Here is a 14,382-nt window from a genome sequence, read left to right as displayed (position 1 = left end):
CGGTTCTTTACGCCCATGCATAGATTATCGGGGGCTGAACGACATCACTGTTAAGAATCGTTACCCCCTGCCACTGATGTCCTCAGCCTTTGATATCCTGCAGGGGGCAAAAGTCTTTACCAAGCTCGACCTACGTAACGCTTACCATCTCGTACGCATTCGGGAGGGGGACGAGTGGAAGACCGCCTTTAACACGCCCCTCGGCCACTTCGAGTATAGGGTCCTTCCCTTCGGATTGGTTAACGCCCCCGCTGTCTTTCAAGCTCTGATCAATGACGTCCTTCGGGATATGCTCAATTTATTCGTTTTTGTCTATCTCGATGACATTTTGATTTTTTCGCCCTCTCTCCAGATTCATGTGCAGCACGTTCGCCGCGTTCTCCAACGTTTGCTTGAGAATCGACTCTTTGTTAAGGCCGAGAAGTGCTCCTTTCATGCTTCGTCTATAATGTTTTTAGGCTCCGTTATCTCAGCAGAGGGGATCAGAATGGACCCTACCAAGGTCCAGGCCGTGCTCGATTGGCCCGTCCCTGAGTCTCGTGTCTCGCTACAGCGCTTTCTCGGTTTTGCTAATTTTTATCGCCGCTTTATACGCAACTTCAGTCAGGTGGCCGCGCCACTCACCGCCCTCACTTCGGTTAAATCTCGTTTCGGTTGGTCCGGTTCTGCGCAGGAGGCGTTTGACCGGCTTAAGACCCTTTTTACGTCCGCACCCATCCTCCGCACTCCAGATAGCTCAAGACAGTTTATCGTTGAGGTCGATGCCTCCGAGGTAGGGGTGGGAGCCGTTCTTTCCCAGCGGTCAGCGTCGGATAATAAGATACACCCTTGCGCGTACTTCTCCCACCGCCTCTCCCCCGCTGAACGTAATTATGATGTCGGGAATCGTGAGCTCCTCGCCATCCGCCTGGCATTGGGTGAGTGGCGGCAGTGGTTAGAGGGATCCTCTGTTCCTTTTATTGTTTTGACGGATCATCGCAATTTAGAATACATTCACTCCGCCAAGAGATTGAACTCGCGTCAGGCTCGCTGGGCCCTTTTCTTTACGCGTTTTGATTTTGTCATTTCATACCGTCCGGGCTCTAAGAACGGTAAACCAGACGCGTTGTCTCAACTTTTCGATCCCTCGATCGGCCGCACCCCCCGAGAGGAAATTATTCCTTCCGGTCGGGTGGTGGGGGCTACGGTCTGGGGGATCGAGAGACAGGTTAAACGCGCTCTCTCTCACGTCGCTACTCCCCGTAACTGCCCTAGGGGCAGCCTCTTTGTCCCAGTTCCCACACGATTAGCGGTTCTTCAATGGGCCCATTCCTCTAGACTAGCGGTTCATCCCGGTGCTCGAGGTACTGTCGCATTTATCCGCCAGCGTTTCTGGTGGCCCTCTTTAGAACGTGATGCGCGCCGTTTTATCGCTGCCTGCTCTGTTTGTGCCCAGACCAAAGCGGGCAACTCTCCGCCTGCTGGTCTCCTCCGACCGCTACCTGTTCCCTCTCGCCCGTGGTCCCATATAGCTCTCGACTGTATCACCGGTCTTCCGCCCTCAGCCGGTAAGACTGTCATCCTGACGGTAGTCGACCGCTTCTCGAAATCGGCGCACTTCATTCCTCTTACCAAACTGCCCTCTGCTAAGGAAACGGCCCAGATTATGATTGATAATGTGTTTAAGTATCACGGGTTGCCCACCGACGTCGTGTCCGATAGGGGTCCGCAATTCGCCTCGCAATTCTGGAAAGAATTTTGCCGTCTCATAGGTGCCACTGCTAGCCTTTCCTCGGGTTTTCACCCACAGACTAATGGCCAGGCCGAGCGAGCCAATCAGATTGTTGCCCGCATGCTCCGCAGTCTAGCCTTTCGCAATCCCTCGTCTTGGGCCGAACAGCTTTCCTGGGCTGAGTATGCTCATAATTCCCTCCCTTCCTCGGCCTCTGGTATCTCTCCCTTTCAGTGTTGCCTCGGCTATCAACCGCCCTTATTTTCATCCCAAGAGACCGATTCTCACTGCCCGTCCGTTCAGACCTTAATCAGTCGCTGTAAACGGACCTGGAAGAGGGTGAGATCCGCACTTTGTCGTTCTAAGAGACGCATGTGCGTGGCTGCCAATAGATCGTGTGTCAAGAGTCCTCGCTATGTCGCGGGTCAGAAGGTTTGGCTTTCTACATCTAATTTACCCCTCCAGTCTGACTCCCGTAAACTGGCTCCCCGCTTCATCGGGCCATTCCGCATTATCAAGATCGTTAACCCTGTCGCCGTCAAACTCCGGTTGCCGCAGAATCTTCGTCGTGTTCACCCGGTGTTTCACGTCTCCTGCATTAAACCGGCCTCTCGCTCCCCCCCTCCCATGTCCTTCTCTGCCGTTCGTATCGAAGACTCCCCGGTCTACACCGTCCGCAGGATCATAGATAGGCGGCGTCGGGGTCGTGGACACCAATATTTAGTCGATTGGCAGGGGTATGGTCCTGAGGAGAGGAGTTGGGTCTCCCCTAAGGATATCCTGGACCCCTCGCTCATTGATGATTTCCTCCGGTCTCGCCAGCATTTCCCCGCTGGAGCGCCTGGAGGCGCTCTTTGAGGAGAGGGTACTGTCATGGTCTTGTCATGATCCTGTCTCTATCTCTCTCTTTTTCTCTCTCTGTCTCCCCCTGCTGGTTTATCCCCTCCTGTCTCCCTCGCTCTTCGCTTCTGTGTCACAGCTGTCTTCACTTCTCATTAAGATAATTTCCCCTCCACCTGGTTCTCATCTTGCCTCGTTATTTGGGCTACTTCTACCCTCTCGTTCCCGTGTCTCTTTGTCAGATTGTTACTTCCGAATGAAGCCGTTGCTTTTGGCGTCCATGTTAGCAGTTGGTCTTGTCCTGTCCTGTCCTGTCTAGTCGGGGTGAAGTTAGTTGTCTGCTATCATTACCTGTACATCTCTGTGCTCACCCATTGCACCCCACAGAACCTTACCTGCTGTTCTACGCCGCGACCGCCCCGCTCTGCGAGCTCCGATCCCCGGCTCTCCCCTGAGCCCGGTCAAAGCCTCCACCTCGCCAGCCTTCTGGTCGTTCCAGCCACAGAGGTTTCCTGTGTTAGTTAAACCCAGCCTTCGGGTCTTCCTTGGTTTTCATCTTTGTACTCCTTAGTTGGATTTTCCTGTGGCTTTCCTTTGTTTGATTAAAGACTGTCATTTTGCCCTCGCATTTGAGTCCTCTCTCTTCAACATCCATCACATACAGCTCATGAAAACCCCAAATTCCTATCTCAAAAAATTAGCATATTTCATCCGACCAATAAAAGAAAAGTGTTTTAATACAAAAAAAGTCAACCTTCAAATAATTATGTTCAGTTATGCACTCAATACTTGGTCGGGAATCCTTTTGCAGAAATGACTGCTTCAATGCGGCGTGGCATGGAGGCAATCAGCCTGTGGCACTGCTGAGGTGTTATGGAGGCCCAGGATGCTTCGATAGCGGCCTTAAGCTCATCCAGAGTGTTGGGTCTTGCGTCTCTCAACTTTCTCTTCACAATATCCCACAGATTCTCTATGGGGTTCAGGTCAGGAGAGTTGGCAGGCCAATTGAGCACAGTAATACCATGGTCAGTAAACCATTTACCAGTGGTTTTGGCACTGTGAGCAGGTGCCAGGTCGTGCTGAAAAACGAAATCTTCATCTTCATAAAGCTTTTCAGCAGATGGAAGCATGAAGTGCTCCAAAATCTCCTGATAGCTAGCTGCATTGACTCTGCCCTTGATAAAACACAGTGGACCAACACCAGCAGCTGACATGGCACCCCAGACCATCACTGACTGTGGGTACTTGACACTGGACTTCAGGCATTTTGGCATTTCCTTCTCCCCAGTCTTCCTCCAGACTCTGGCACCTTGATTTCCGAATGACATGCAAAATTTGCTTTCATCCGAAAAAATTACTTTGGACCACTGAGCAACAGTCCAGTGCTGCTTCTCTGTATCTCATTTCCTGCACACGCCTGTGCACGGTGGCTCTGGATGTTTCTACTCCAGACTCAGTCCACTGCTTCCGCAGGTCCCCCAAGGTCTGGAATCGGTCCTTCTCCACAATCTTCCTCAGGGTCCAGTCACCTCTTCTCATTGTGCAGCGTTTTTTCCCACACTTTTTCCTTCCCACATACTTCCCACTGAGGTGCCTTGATACAGCACTCTGGGAACAGCCTATTCGTTCAGAAATTTCTTTCTGTGTCTTACCCTCTCGCTTGAGGGTGTCAATGATGGCCTTCTGGACAGCAGTCAGGTCGGCAGTCTTACCCATGATTGCGGTTTTGAGTAATGAACCAGGCTGTGAGTTTTTAAAAGCCTCAGGAATACTTTGCAGGTGTTTAGAGTTAATTAGTTGATTCAGATGATTAGGTTAATAGCTCGTTTAGAGAACCTTTTCATGATATGCAAATTTTTTGAGAAAGGAATTTTGGGTTTTCATGAGCTGTATGCCAAAATCATCAGTATTAAAACAATAAAAGACCGGAAATATTTCATTGGTGTGCAATGAATCTAAAATATATGAAAGTTTAATTTTTATCATTACATTATGGAAAATAATTAACTTTTTCACAATATGCTAGTTTTTTGAGAAGGACCTGTATTATAAAATTGTTATTACTATTATTAGATTTATGTTTTTCATGCAGTTTTAATATTATAAAAACTGACATCCTGTCAAATTTAAATATTTTAAATTATTTTTTTTTGTTCTGTTTTCTGTTCCAATTAATACATTTTAAAAATGTAATTTATTCCTCTGATGGCAAAGCAGATTTTCCAGCAAAAAATCATTTTTGTTAAATTTATTGCACAAAGCTGATGAGTCACTTGCAGACACTAGAAACAAGACAAGATCCTGTTATTTTTGCCACATTTTACTCCTCAGTAAAGTTAAATATTGTGTTTCTGTTGAACAGTGGAAAAACGTCAGAACACTGATGACCTTGAACCAAACGAAGGCACAATTAAACATGCCTGAAGGAAACTCGAACATTTCAGAAAGATGAAAAGGTGAATGGTGCTTAAAGTTTGTACAGGCAGAGCACCAGTTCCCATCTCAATTCTGTGTGTTTGCGCTGTGCCGCCACACTGCTGTGCATTGTATAGGTCTTTATTCCCAACCTGCTCTCACTTTCTCTCTTGCCTGCTTTCTTTGGCTCCGATCTGCAGATGAGGGAGATTTCTGACAGACCACACAGTAGTTTTGGGGTCTGCGGTTTATTTTTGTGAAGGACCAGCACATACCTCTCAAATGGGTCAGACGATTTCAGAAAAACTGGGTTAACTATACATTTGAAAATGTTCCTTTCCTTTTCCCCTCACACCCAATATCATCCTGTCACAGGTATGCACTCACCGTTAACAGAAGAGAGAGTTTGAAACGGCAGTGACTTCAAAGTACTGGAGTCACACTAACTCTGATCTTCATTAGGTCATTAAAAATGGGCACCGTGATGTAAAACAGAGTGTTTCTATTTGACAAATGATGTGTATGAGAGAGTGGATGTGCACGAGCATGTGTAAAGAGATCTGCTTCCGGTTTCCTTTGTTGATTCAGCTGAGGAGCACTCAGAAGAACGAGCAAAGAAAAGAGGTGTAAGGAGGAGAAAAGGAGGGAAACGGAATGAGAAAAAATAGAAAGTGCTGGGAAGCCTTCAGTTTGAATGGAGGCTGAGCAGCACAGGTGTGTTCTCTGGAAAAAACTAACAAATCCAATATAAACTCTGTAGTATATTTACTGATCTATAATACAGGCTCCTTTTGAACTGATGGGAATTAAAGCAATACTCCACACAAAAATGAAAATTCTGCCATTATTTACCTCACATCATTCCAAACCAGTAAGCATTGCTTTTCTGATGGAACAAAACAACACTGGAGCCCACTGACTGAGGGTAAATAAATACAGATATTAGGGGTGGTGAAAAAAATCGATTATTGATTAATCGCGAGTATGTTATGGACGAGTATGAATCGATTATTAAATTTTCAAAAATCGATTTTTTTTTTATTTTTATTTTTTTTGCATTATTTTATTTTGTAAAAAAAAATTATACCGGGAGTTGAACGTCACGAACGCGCCCAGTTCCAGTTAGCAAGCAGCCAGAACAGGTGTGTAAAATGGAAAAACCAGGAGCGAGCAACCAACCGAACCACCCAGCTCCATCTGGGCTCAAAGCAAGCGTGTGGATTTATTTTGGTTTTCATGGCAGGAGCTCTAACCCTCTTGGCGCCATGGTCGAGTTTACTCGACAAGATGCGGCACTGAATAAAACGGCCGATTTTGTCAAATAGGGTGTCAAATTTCACGCGACCTCCCCTGCACCAGATAGCAGACATGTAATACTTAATCTCTGACTCAAAAAAACGTAATGCTCCTTAACAAAATATTCGAGAGCGCATTGAATCAGTGCGAAAAAAAAGCGGAGCTAGTGTGAGAGTGAGCCATTTTATCTGACCAATGTTGTCAACGTCAGCGAGTATTGGCATTAGATTATTATTATTATCATTATTATTTTTATTATTATCTAATGGCATCAATAAAGCTTCAATAAACCCTCAATGAAGTGTTGGGACTTCTATTCGCGGACACTGATTCTGAAGGGGAATATCTGTATCCAGAAGATGACGGTGATATTGAAAGTGAAAGTACACCAAGCACAAACGGTGAATCCTTTGCCCAATGTAAATGGTCCTTTGCCAAATGTCAGAGGTGTGAACAATGTTTGCAGGGGTCGGAGTGTTCATTGCGAAATTAGCAGGCGTGTTAGTGTTGCGGGGACGAAGCGGGAGATTTTTTCCGCGCTAGACATGTCTTCTGACCGCACCTCTCCGCAATCGCGGTGACAGTATTGTAGTGGAAACTTTGTCTAATGCCTCTGGGTATGTTAGACGAGGTCGAAATATTCATAGGACAGTTAGGAGGCAAGGTGGGGAGTCGCAATGACCCTGACAGTAGTCCGAGCTGTGCACACTCGGCGCGTGCGCGAGGCAGATCTGGCCGCGCTGCTCATAGCAGAAGCAGAGGCGATGTGACACGGGGCATAGATTTTGAACTAAAAAGGTCTTGTCTACTTGTGTTTGTGTGTCATATGAATAATATATATGTGCCCCATACATGGAATCAGAGTGCCTGCTGCATGTAGTAAACTGAAAATCCCAACCGCTACATGCATTCGGTTTGTTTCTACCATTTATTAGTAATGATTTACACAGTTTGTTTACTACTTACTGTTGTGAAATGGAAAATCAATAATCGTTAATCGAGAATCGTTAATAATCGAAAATCGACTGTAATCGAATCGGGACTTCAATAATCGTAATCGAATCGAATCGGGAAATCAGACAGATTAACCACCCCTAACAGATATATTTGTATTATACACATTACCGTTCACATTTTAGGTTAAAATGAAAAAAATTTCTACCAAGGACACATTCTATTTATCAAACATGACAGAAGACATTTATAATATTAAAATATTTCTATTTCAAACTAATTTTGTTTTATTAAAAAAAAAAAAAAAAAAACTGAAAAAAAAAAAAAAAGTCTCACAGATTCCACAAAAATATTAAGCAGCACATCTATTTTTAACAGTTATAATAATACTAAATTTGTACTAAATACTATAGCACCAAATCAGCTTACCTGAATTATTTCTGAAGGATCATGTGACATTGAAGACATCATGGATCATGTCATTACATTGAAGTAATGATGCTAAGGAATAAACCACACCCTCAAAGGAATAAACCACATTTTAAAATATATTAAAATGAAAAATCAATTTGTTTTATTTTTACTCCTTTATTTTAAATTGTAATATTATTTCACAACATAACTGTTTTTACAGTACTTTTGATTTAATAAATGCAGCTTTGGTGAACATATGAGGCTTTTTTAAATAATTTTATATATATACACATACACACACACACACACACACACACACCCCCGCCCACTTTATTAGGTACACCTGTTCAATTGCTTGGTAACACAAACTGCTAATCAGCTGATCTCATGGCAGCAACTTAAAGATGAAGATGACTTGCTGAAGTTCAAACTGAGCATAAGACTTCAGGAAGAAGTGGGATTTAAGTGACTTTAAATGTGGAATGGTTGTTGGTGCCAGACGGGCTGGTCTCAGTATTTCAAAAACTGCTGATCTACTGGGATTGGCAGTTCTGTGGACAAAAATGCCTTGTTGATGTCAGAGGAGAACAGGCAGACTGGCTAGAGATGATAGAAAGGCAACAGTAACTCAAATAACCACTCGTTACAACCAAGGTATGCAGAATACCATCTCTGAACACATATGTCGAATCCTGAAGCAGATGGACTACAGCAGCAGAAGAACACACTAGCTGCCGCTCCTGTCAGCTAAGAACAATTTGCACAGGCTCACCAAAATTTGACAATAGAAGATTGGAAAAACAAAATCCCCCTGACTGATAAAAAGGTCTCTGAAGATGCTTTATAATGGCAGTGGATGGGTGGTGAAAGCCCAAAAGTGAAGCAATGCGTTTGTGTAAGAAAAATATCCTTATTTAAAACTTTATAAACCGTAATCTCTAGCTTCCTCTAACTGTTGTACGCACGTTAATGAGAGAGTGGCGTTCCAGCGGATGAGGTTTATAATGACTGCTATTATAAAGCTTGGGAGAGCCAGGATATTTTTTACTATAACTCCATTGTATTCGTCTGAAAGAAGAAAGTCATAAACACCTAGGACTGCTTGAGGGCGAGTAAGTAATAGGGTCATTTTAATTTTTGGGTGAACTATCGATTTATTACTGAAACTTACTATGACTGCAGAAGTGTAATGATTCAAGATAACAAAGGTCCAAGATAATACTCATCATGTAATGTTCAAGATATTAATCATAAAGATATGGAAACAGAGACACAAAGAATGGCTGAAAAGCAAGTATGAGCAACAGTCATAATTCCAACCCTTTCACAACAGGGAAGGAAACTCAATAAAATGTTTAATCACTGAAATGATGACTCTCTACTGCCTGCCTCCCAGGAAACCCAGTGATATCGCTTCCCATGTCACCACTAAAAATCTTTTTTGATACTAGTTTACTAGTGGATCATTCTCAAAAATCCAAAATATAGACAACATCAGACAGAACAAAATAGTACAAAAAAGGAATACACATGACATACATAGGCAAATGTACATGAGACACAGAAACTATAAACCTATATTTATGAGGGTTTTATGCCTTTAATGGGAGTGGACATTGGAGAGCTGACAGGAAAGTGTTGGGTGGAGAGAGGGGAGCGGGATCGGCAAAGGACTGAGAGGCAGGAATCGAACTTGGGTCACCGTGAGCCCAGTACCGCTATATGTCAACACACTAACCACAAGGCTATTGGCGCAGACACCTTTATCTATTTTCTAAACATATGTTATTGATCTTATTGTGAATTATTCATCTGTGCAAAATTAACAGCTCATAATTTATCAAATTGTCTTGAAAAGATCCCTCACTACATCAATTTCATATAAAATAAAACAAATTAAAATCACCTACACACCAAATAAACTGCCAATAAATTTACCAACTGAACAGTGAATTGTGCTTCTGTATTGTTTATATATCATACATAAAAACCTGAATCATCAAGTCTGCTGTAATTTGATCTCTTACGAAGATGCATACAAGAAAATGTTTTCGGATGCATAAAAATGTCTAAATGCACCATGAATTTCCTGGGAACTGGCATTTGCTAAAAAAGATAACCACAAAGGCCTTCTGGATCGACCATAGGAAGACAGCAAAGTGCAAGTGAGGACAGAAACCAGTGATCGTATCAATACCGCAATCAGAGAAGCACTGTTCATAGACTATACACAAACCACAATCATTTGAGCCAAACCAAGAACATTCTGATAATTTCATTGGCCCTTGTTATCTCGGTTTATTAGAAACCTAAGCAGGGATAATTTTTGGACCAAGTCAATCAAACTTCTGAATTGGCTTCTCCATCGAGTATCTTTGGTCAGATGTACTGTGTGTTTGAAGAAGCCTCACCACAAACTCACACACACACACACACACAAACCAATATACGCTGGAAACACCAGCATGCTACTGCAATATGAATGACAGCTGTGATAGAGTTTGTGCGTTACATATCTACACTGTGGGATGCTGCAGATGGAAGGTCTACTTCCATCCTGTTTTGAAGCTAATGCTGAAATTGGTAACAATAAATGCATTCTTATCATTTAAACATAATACAGTGAAGCTTGACGAGCTGGCTCCCCAAACAATGTATATACAGGTAAAGTGGGACATCACAACATCAAAAACTGGGCCTACTGTTCAAAATTCTTGCGTTAATAAGATTTTGAAAGATTTACAAATGTTTTTTTTTAAATATGTCCTTTATGCTCACCAATAAATTTATTTTTGATCAAAAATACAGTAAAAAAAAAATCTATTATATTTTAAAATGTTTTTTTTTTCTTCAGTGTCACATGATCCTCCAGAAATCATTCTAGTATGCTGATTTTGTGAACGTGACCATTTTTTTTTTCAGGATTATTTGATGAATAGAAAGTTCAACAGTAATTATTTGAAACAGAAATATATTTTAACTTTAGAAATGTGTTTCCTGTCGCATTTAAATAAAATATTTAAAAAATATCTTTAAATAAAATGTTTTCTAGTAAAAGTATTAATTTCTTTAAAAAGAGAATGTTACTGACCCAAAACTCAAAACAAATTAAAAAAAAAATGTATTACCTTCTGAAAAAAATCCTCTCCTCCATTTATCCTACCCTCACTGGCCGCTGTGTGAGAAAAAAAGAGAGACATTTAGATTAACAACTTTCTGAATGATATTTATGCAATAGGTTATGAGAATCCATGCTATATTGTGAATGAGTTACATTTTAAGGTTGCTATCTGGCACGATATGAACATTTTAATGCCAGATGCACATTCTCAAGATGTATTCAAAAGACAACTACAAAACACACACATACTAGAATCACACAGCATTCTCATAACCTGCTGAAACTAAATGCAATTCATATGTGACACACATGCTTTTCTTTTACACACACGCAAGAAGCTGTATGCAAGCTCACACTCATGCACTGAGTTATAGATGACAAAAAAACAGTTCATAAATCTTAATAAACACACTCACAGCATCCCACACATGGTATGACGCTCGCACATGGCTTAATGCATGTACAGCATGTGTCTAAACTACTCTTGGACACTGCAAAAAATCTATTTAAACTGAAACATTTTTCCAACCATTATCTATTAAAATGTAATTAAACTGTGATGTTGAAAAACAAAACTGTTCGAAGACTCTCAGTCAGGTGCGATGAAAGCATTGGGCTCACAGGAAAATCTGAGAATTTGTTTGCTTTGGTGGGACGCTGAGTCTCCAGATGTTTGGTTGAGATTGATCTATCATATAAAATGAAACATTCTTGTGTATGTGGCTACATAGAGGGTGACTCATCTAATAGTGCCTAACCCTCTCCTTCACTTTTCTTTATCTTGAAATAAACTGAAATATGGATTTCATTGAGAGGTCAGAACAACAAACCCCAAAATGGGAGGAAATAAAAGGGTTGGAAAAAGGACAATCTTCTCATCTAAATGTCTTAATGACCCTAAAAAAACACACACACACACACACATCCACCCATCTCTCCTGATCAAAACAAGGAAAGGAAGAGCTACAATTACAAGAAGTGCCCATCTTATTACCAAGGTTTGGTTTGATTTAAAGCCTCCTTCAATGCACAGCATTGCACCGGCTAATCAATGGAGCAATGCAGGGATTTATACGGCAATGATTACATTTGGAGATTCCTTTGGAAAACAAAGAAATGGTATCATCACAATTTCTCAACAGTGTCTGGCATGTGGTAGAGAGAGAGAGAGAGAGAGAGAGAGATGGATGAAAACATGGACATAGAAGTGGTTTCAATCTTCAAAAAACCCCTGTGTTCCCAAAACAAAATACTTTCATTTATTATACCCGGTTTTAATAAACACAATCAGTGTTAAAAAAAAAATATATTATTTCTTGTACGTTGCAATTTTTGCCTGTTATACTAAAATTTGAGACATGTCTAAATACAGTTTAATATGCATTTTTGTTTTTTTTTTATTTAACAATAAAATCTAAATTAGATCAAATTGTACCATATTCATGGAAAATACAACTACTTCACAAATTTTAGTCAGAAAACCACTTCACACTTTAAAAATCACAAGCAACTACACTTTAAAACAAAGAGCCATTCACATTAGCTCACACAAGTCTGATTTTAGGTGAAGTGAGGACAGAGGAAGTTGTGAAATCACTTCATATCTCTTCTATCAGATGGTGTAAATTGAATCAACAGTTTCATGGGATGTTTGGATAAAATTGTATCCCTGCAGCATCTGTAATGAATACAGCATGCAACAGATTAACACTTCTGAAATAAACCTGTCCCCACTACGCACAGACCAGAACATAAATGCTTATGGTTCCATGTTAACTTCAAAAATGTTACTTTAAAATACTCTTCTCCTTCTCATACTCAATGAAACAGGCGCACATCCAATAGAAAACATGTACATACTCAGGCTCACACACAGAGAAAAATATGAAAATAGCTAGCCACAAACCAGACAGAATGTTAAATGCAGAGAGAGAGAGAGAGAGAGAGAGTGTGTGTGTGTGTGTTAATTTCAGGCCTTTCCTGTGCTCTATTTAGGATGTGTGTCAGAAAAACTCCAGAGAAGTGTTTGATTATAGCACGGCTCCAGTAAACTATGTGTGCGTTAGGAATGTGATGAATAAGCGAGTGTAAGAACAAAAGTGTATAATTTGAGTGCAACTTCCCTTCAACTCTAGAGGACTGAGAGTGGGCAAGACATCAGAGAAACTGACCCATGATCATCATCTGGATTCAAATCTTATTCAGAACTATTAAAGATTTGAAGCCATCGGTTCTGAGTGGCGTCACAACCTACACTGCAGTTCAAAAGTTTGGGCTCAGTAAGATTTATCTTTGGCAGAAGTTAATTTTGTTCAGCAAGGACACATTAAATTGATCAGAAGTGACTGTAGACATTTATTATTTTATAAAAGTATTGTAATTTAAATAAATGCTGCATGAAAAAAATATTATGGCTTCCACAAAAATGGGCTGAATGCTTCTCAGAAACAATGTGTACCACTAAAAGACAGAAGTCTGCGAAACTATTCAACATACGATGGAAAATAGGGCAATAATCAGGCAACATGAACTGCAGAACTATTTGGGATTATAAATTACAGATGTGCTGAAAACCCATTCAAGACCTCTCCAAAGGTAGTGAGTGAAAAGGATTTGTCTGTAATGAGAATTAAATAATGTGGACATCTCATCTCTTGATGACGATAAGGAACTTTACCCCTGTCTGACAGGTTATATGAACAAAGATGAGCTTTCAGCCAAACTAAAACTCTCCCGACACAGTTTTAGTATTCCAATACATCAGCTTCTTAAGATTTATCACTCAACTATTCTATTAAAACAATGCAAAACCTAGACCCAAGAAACTGATTTATATTTGCAAACATACAAACAGAAGTCTTCTTGGAAGAAATCTGCACCAATTCTGACAGTGAATTTATAGCACTAGCAAAAAATGACCTGCCAGTTGCTGAAACTGAAAAAAAAAAAATGAATAAAATAATATTAAAAATCAGCATGGTGCATCTGTCAATCAATAAAACTTTTGTTATCAAGACAATAGTACCTCAAAATTCATTCTAATCTAATACTACAACATGTAATTAATAATTCATAATTACACATCAGTTATATTGATTTGTTGCTTAAATGTATTGTGTGCCTTTAATATTCAAACTGCACATGTATGCATAAAAAAAAAAAATCTAAATCCAAGACAACAGACCTGTGCTTCCCTGACAACAGTGCGCTGAGGCATGAGCACATTCCCAAAACACATCGCAATTCCTGTTGCTTTGCTCACCAATCCAGGCACATGCAGCATGTTAAGAATGATGGGATTATATTATGCACCCAAATTATACTCAATAAATAAAACCCACATGTCAGAAAACATGCTGCACGCACAAGCAAATTAATAAAATACACAGCACAGTTATGGTGGTATCAAACCCGACCTACACACACATTCACACACAAAATATTAGATAGAAAATTAACTCACCGGCAGGTCATCCAAGATGTAGAGGAGTTTGTTTCTTTAATTAGAACAGATCTGGAGAAATTTAGCTTTACATCACTTGCTCTCCTGGTTATCCAATGCAGTGAATGGGTTCCGTCAGAATGAGAGTTCAAATAACTGATAAAAACATCACAATAATCCACAAGTAAT

At 40.8% G+C, this 14,382-nt stretch overlaps 1 protein-coding gene across 5 annotated transcripts in view; it reads right to left on the bottom strand.

The window, feature by feature from the left end:
* Positions 1–14,382, bottom strand: part of LOC128031642 (protein bicaudal C homolog 1-like) — a 39,801-nt gene that overhangs the window by 19,023 nt on the left and 6,396 nt on the right. For all 5 annotated transcript variants that reach the window (XM_052619945.1, XM_052619946.1, XM_052619948.1 and 2 more), the window contains one exon: positions 10,759–10,805. In XM_052619945.1, coding sequence (XP_052475905.1) covers positions 10,759–10,805 — 47 coding nt within the window. The remainder of the gene's footprint in view (positions 1–10,758; positions 10,806–14,382) is intronic.

The sequence above is a fragment of the Carassius gibelio genome, chromosome A17 (assembly GCF_023724105.1).
Source record: "Carassius gibelio isolate Cgi1373 ecotype wild population from Czech Republic chromosome A17, carGib1.2-hapl.c, whole genome shotgun sequence".
Classification (NCBI taxonomy): Eukaryota; Metazoa; Chordata; class Actinopteri; order Cypriniformes; family Cyprinidae; genus Carassius; species Carassius gibelio.
This window is presented reverse-complemented; position numbering and strand designations above follow the sequence as displayed.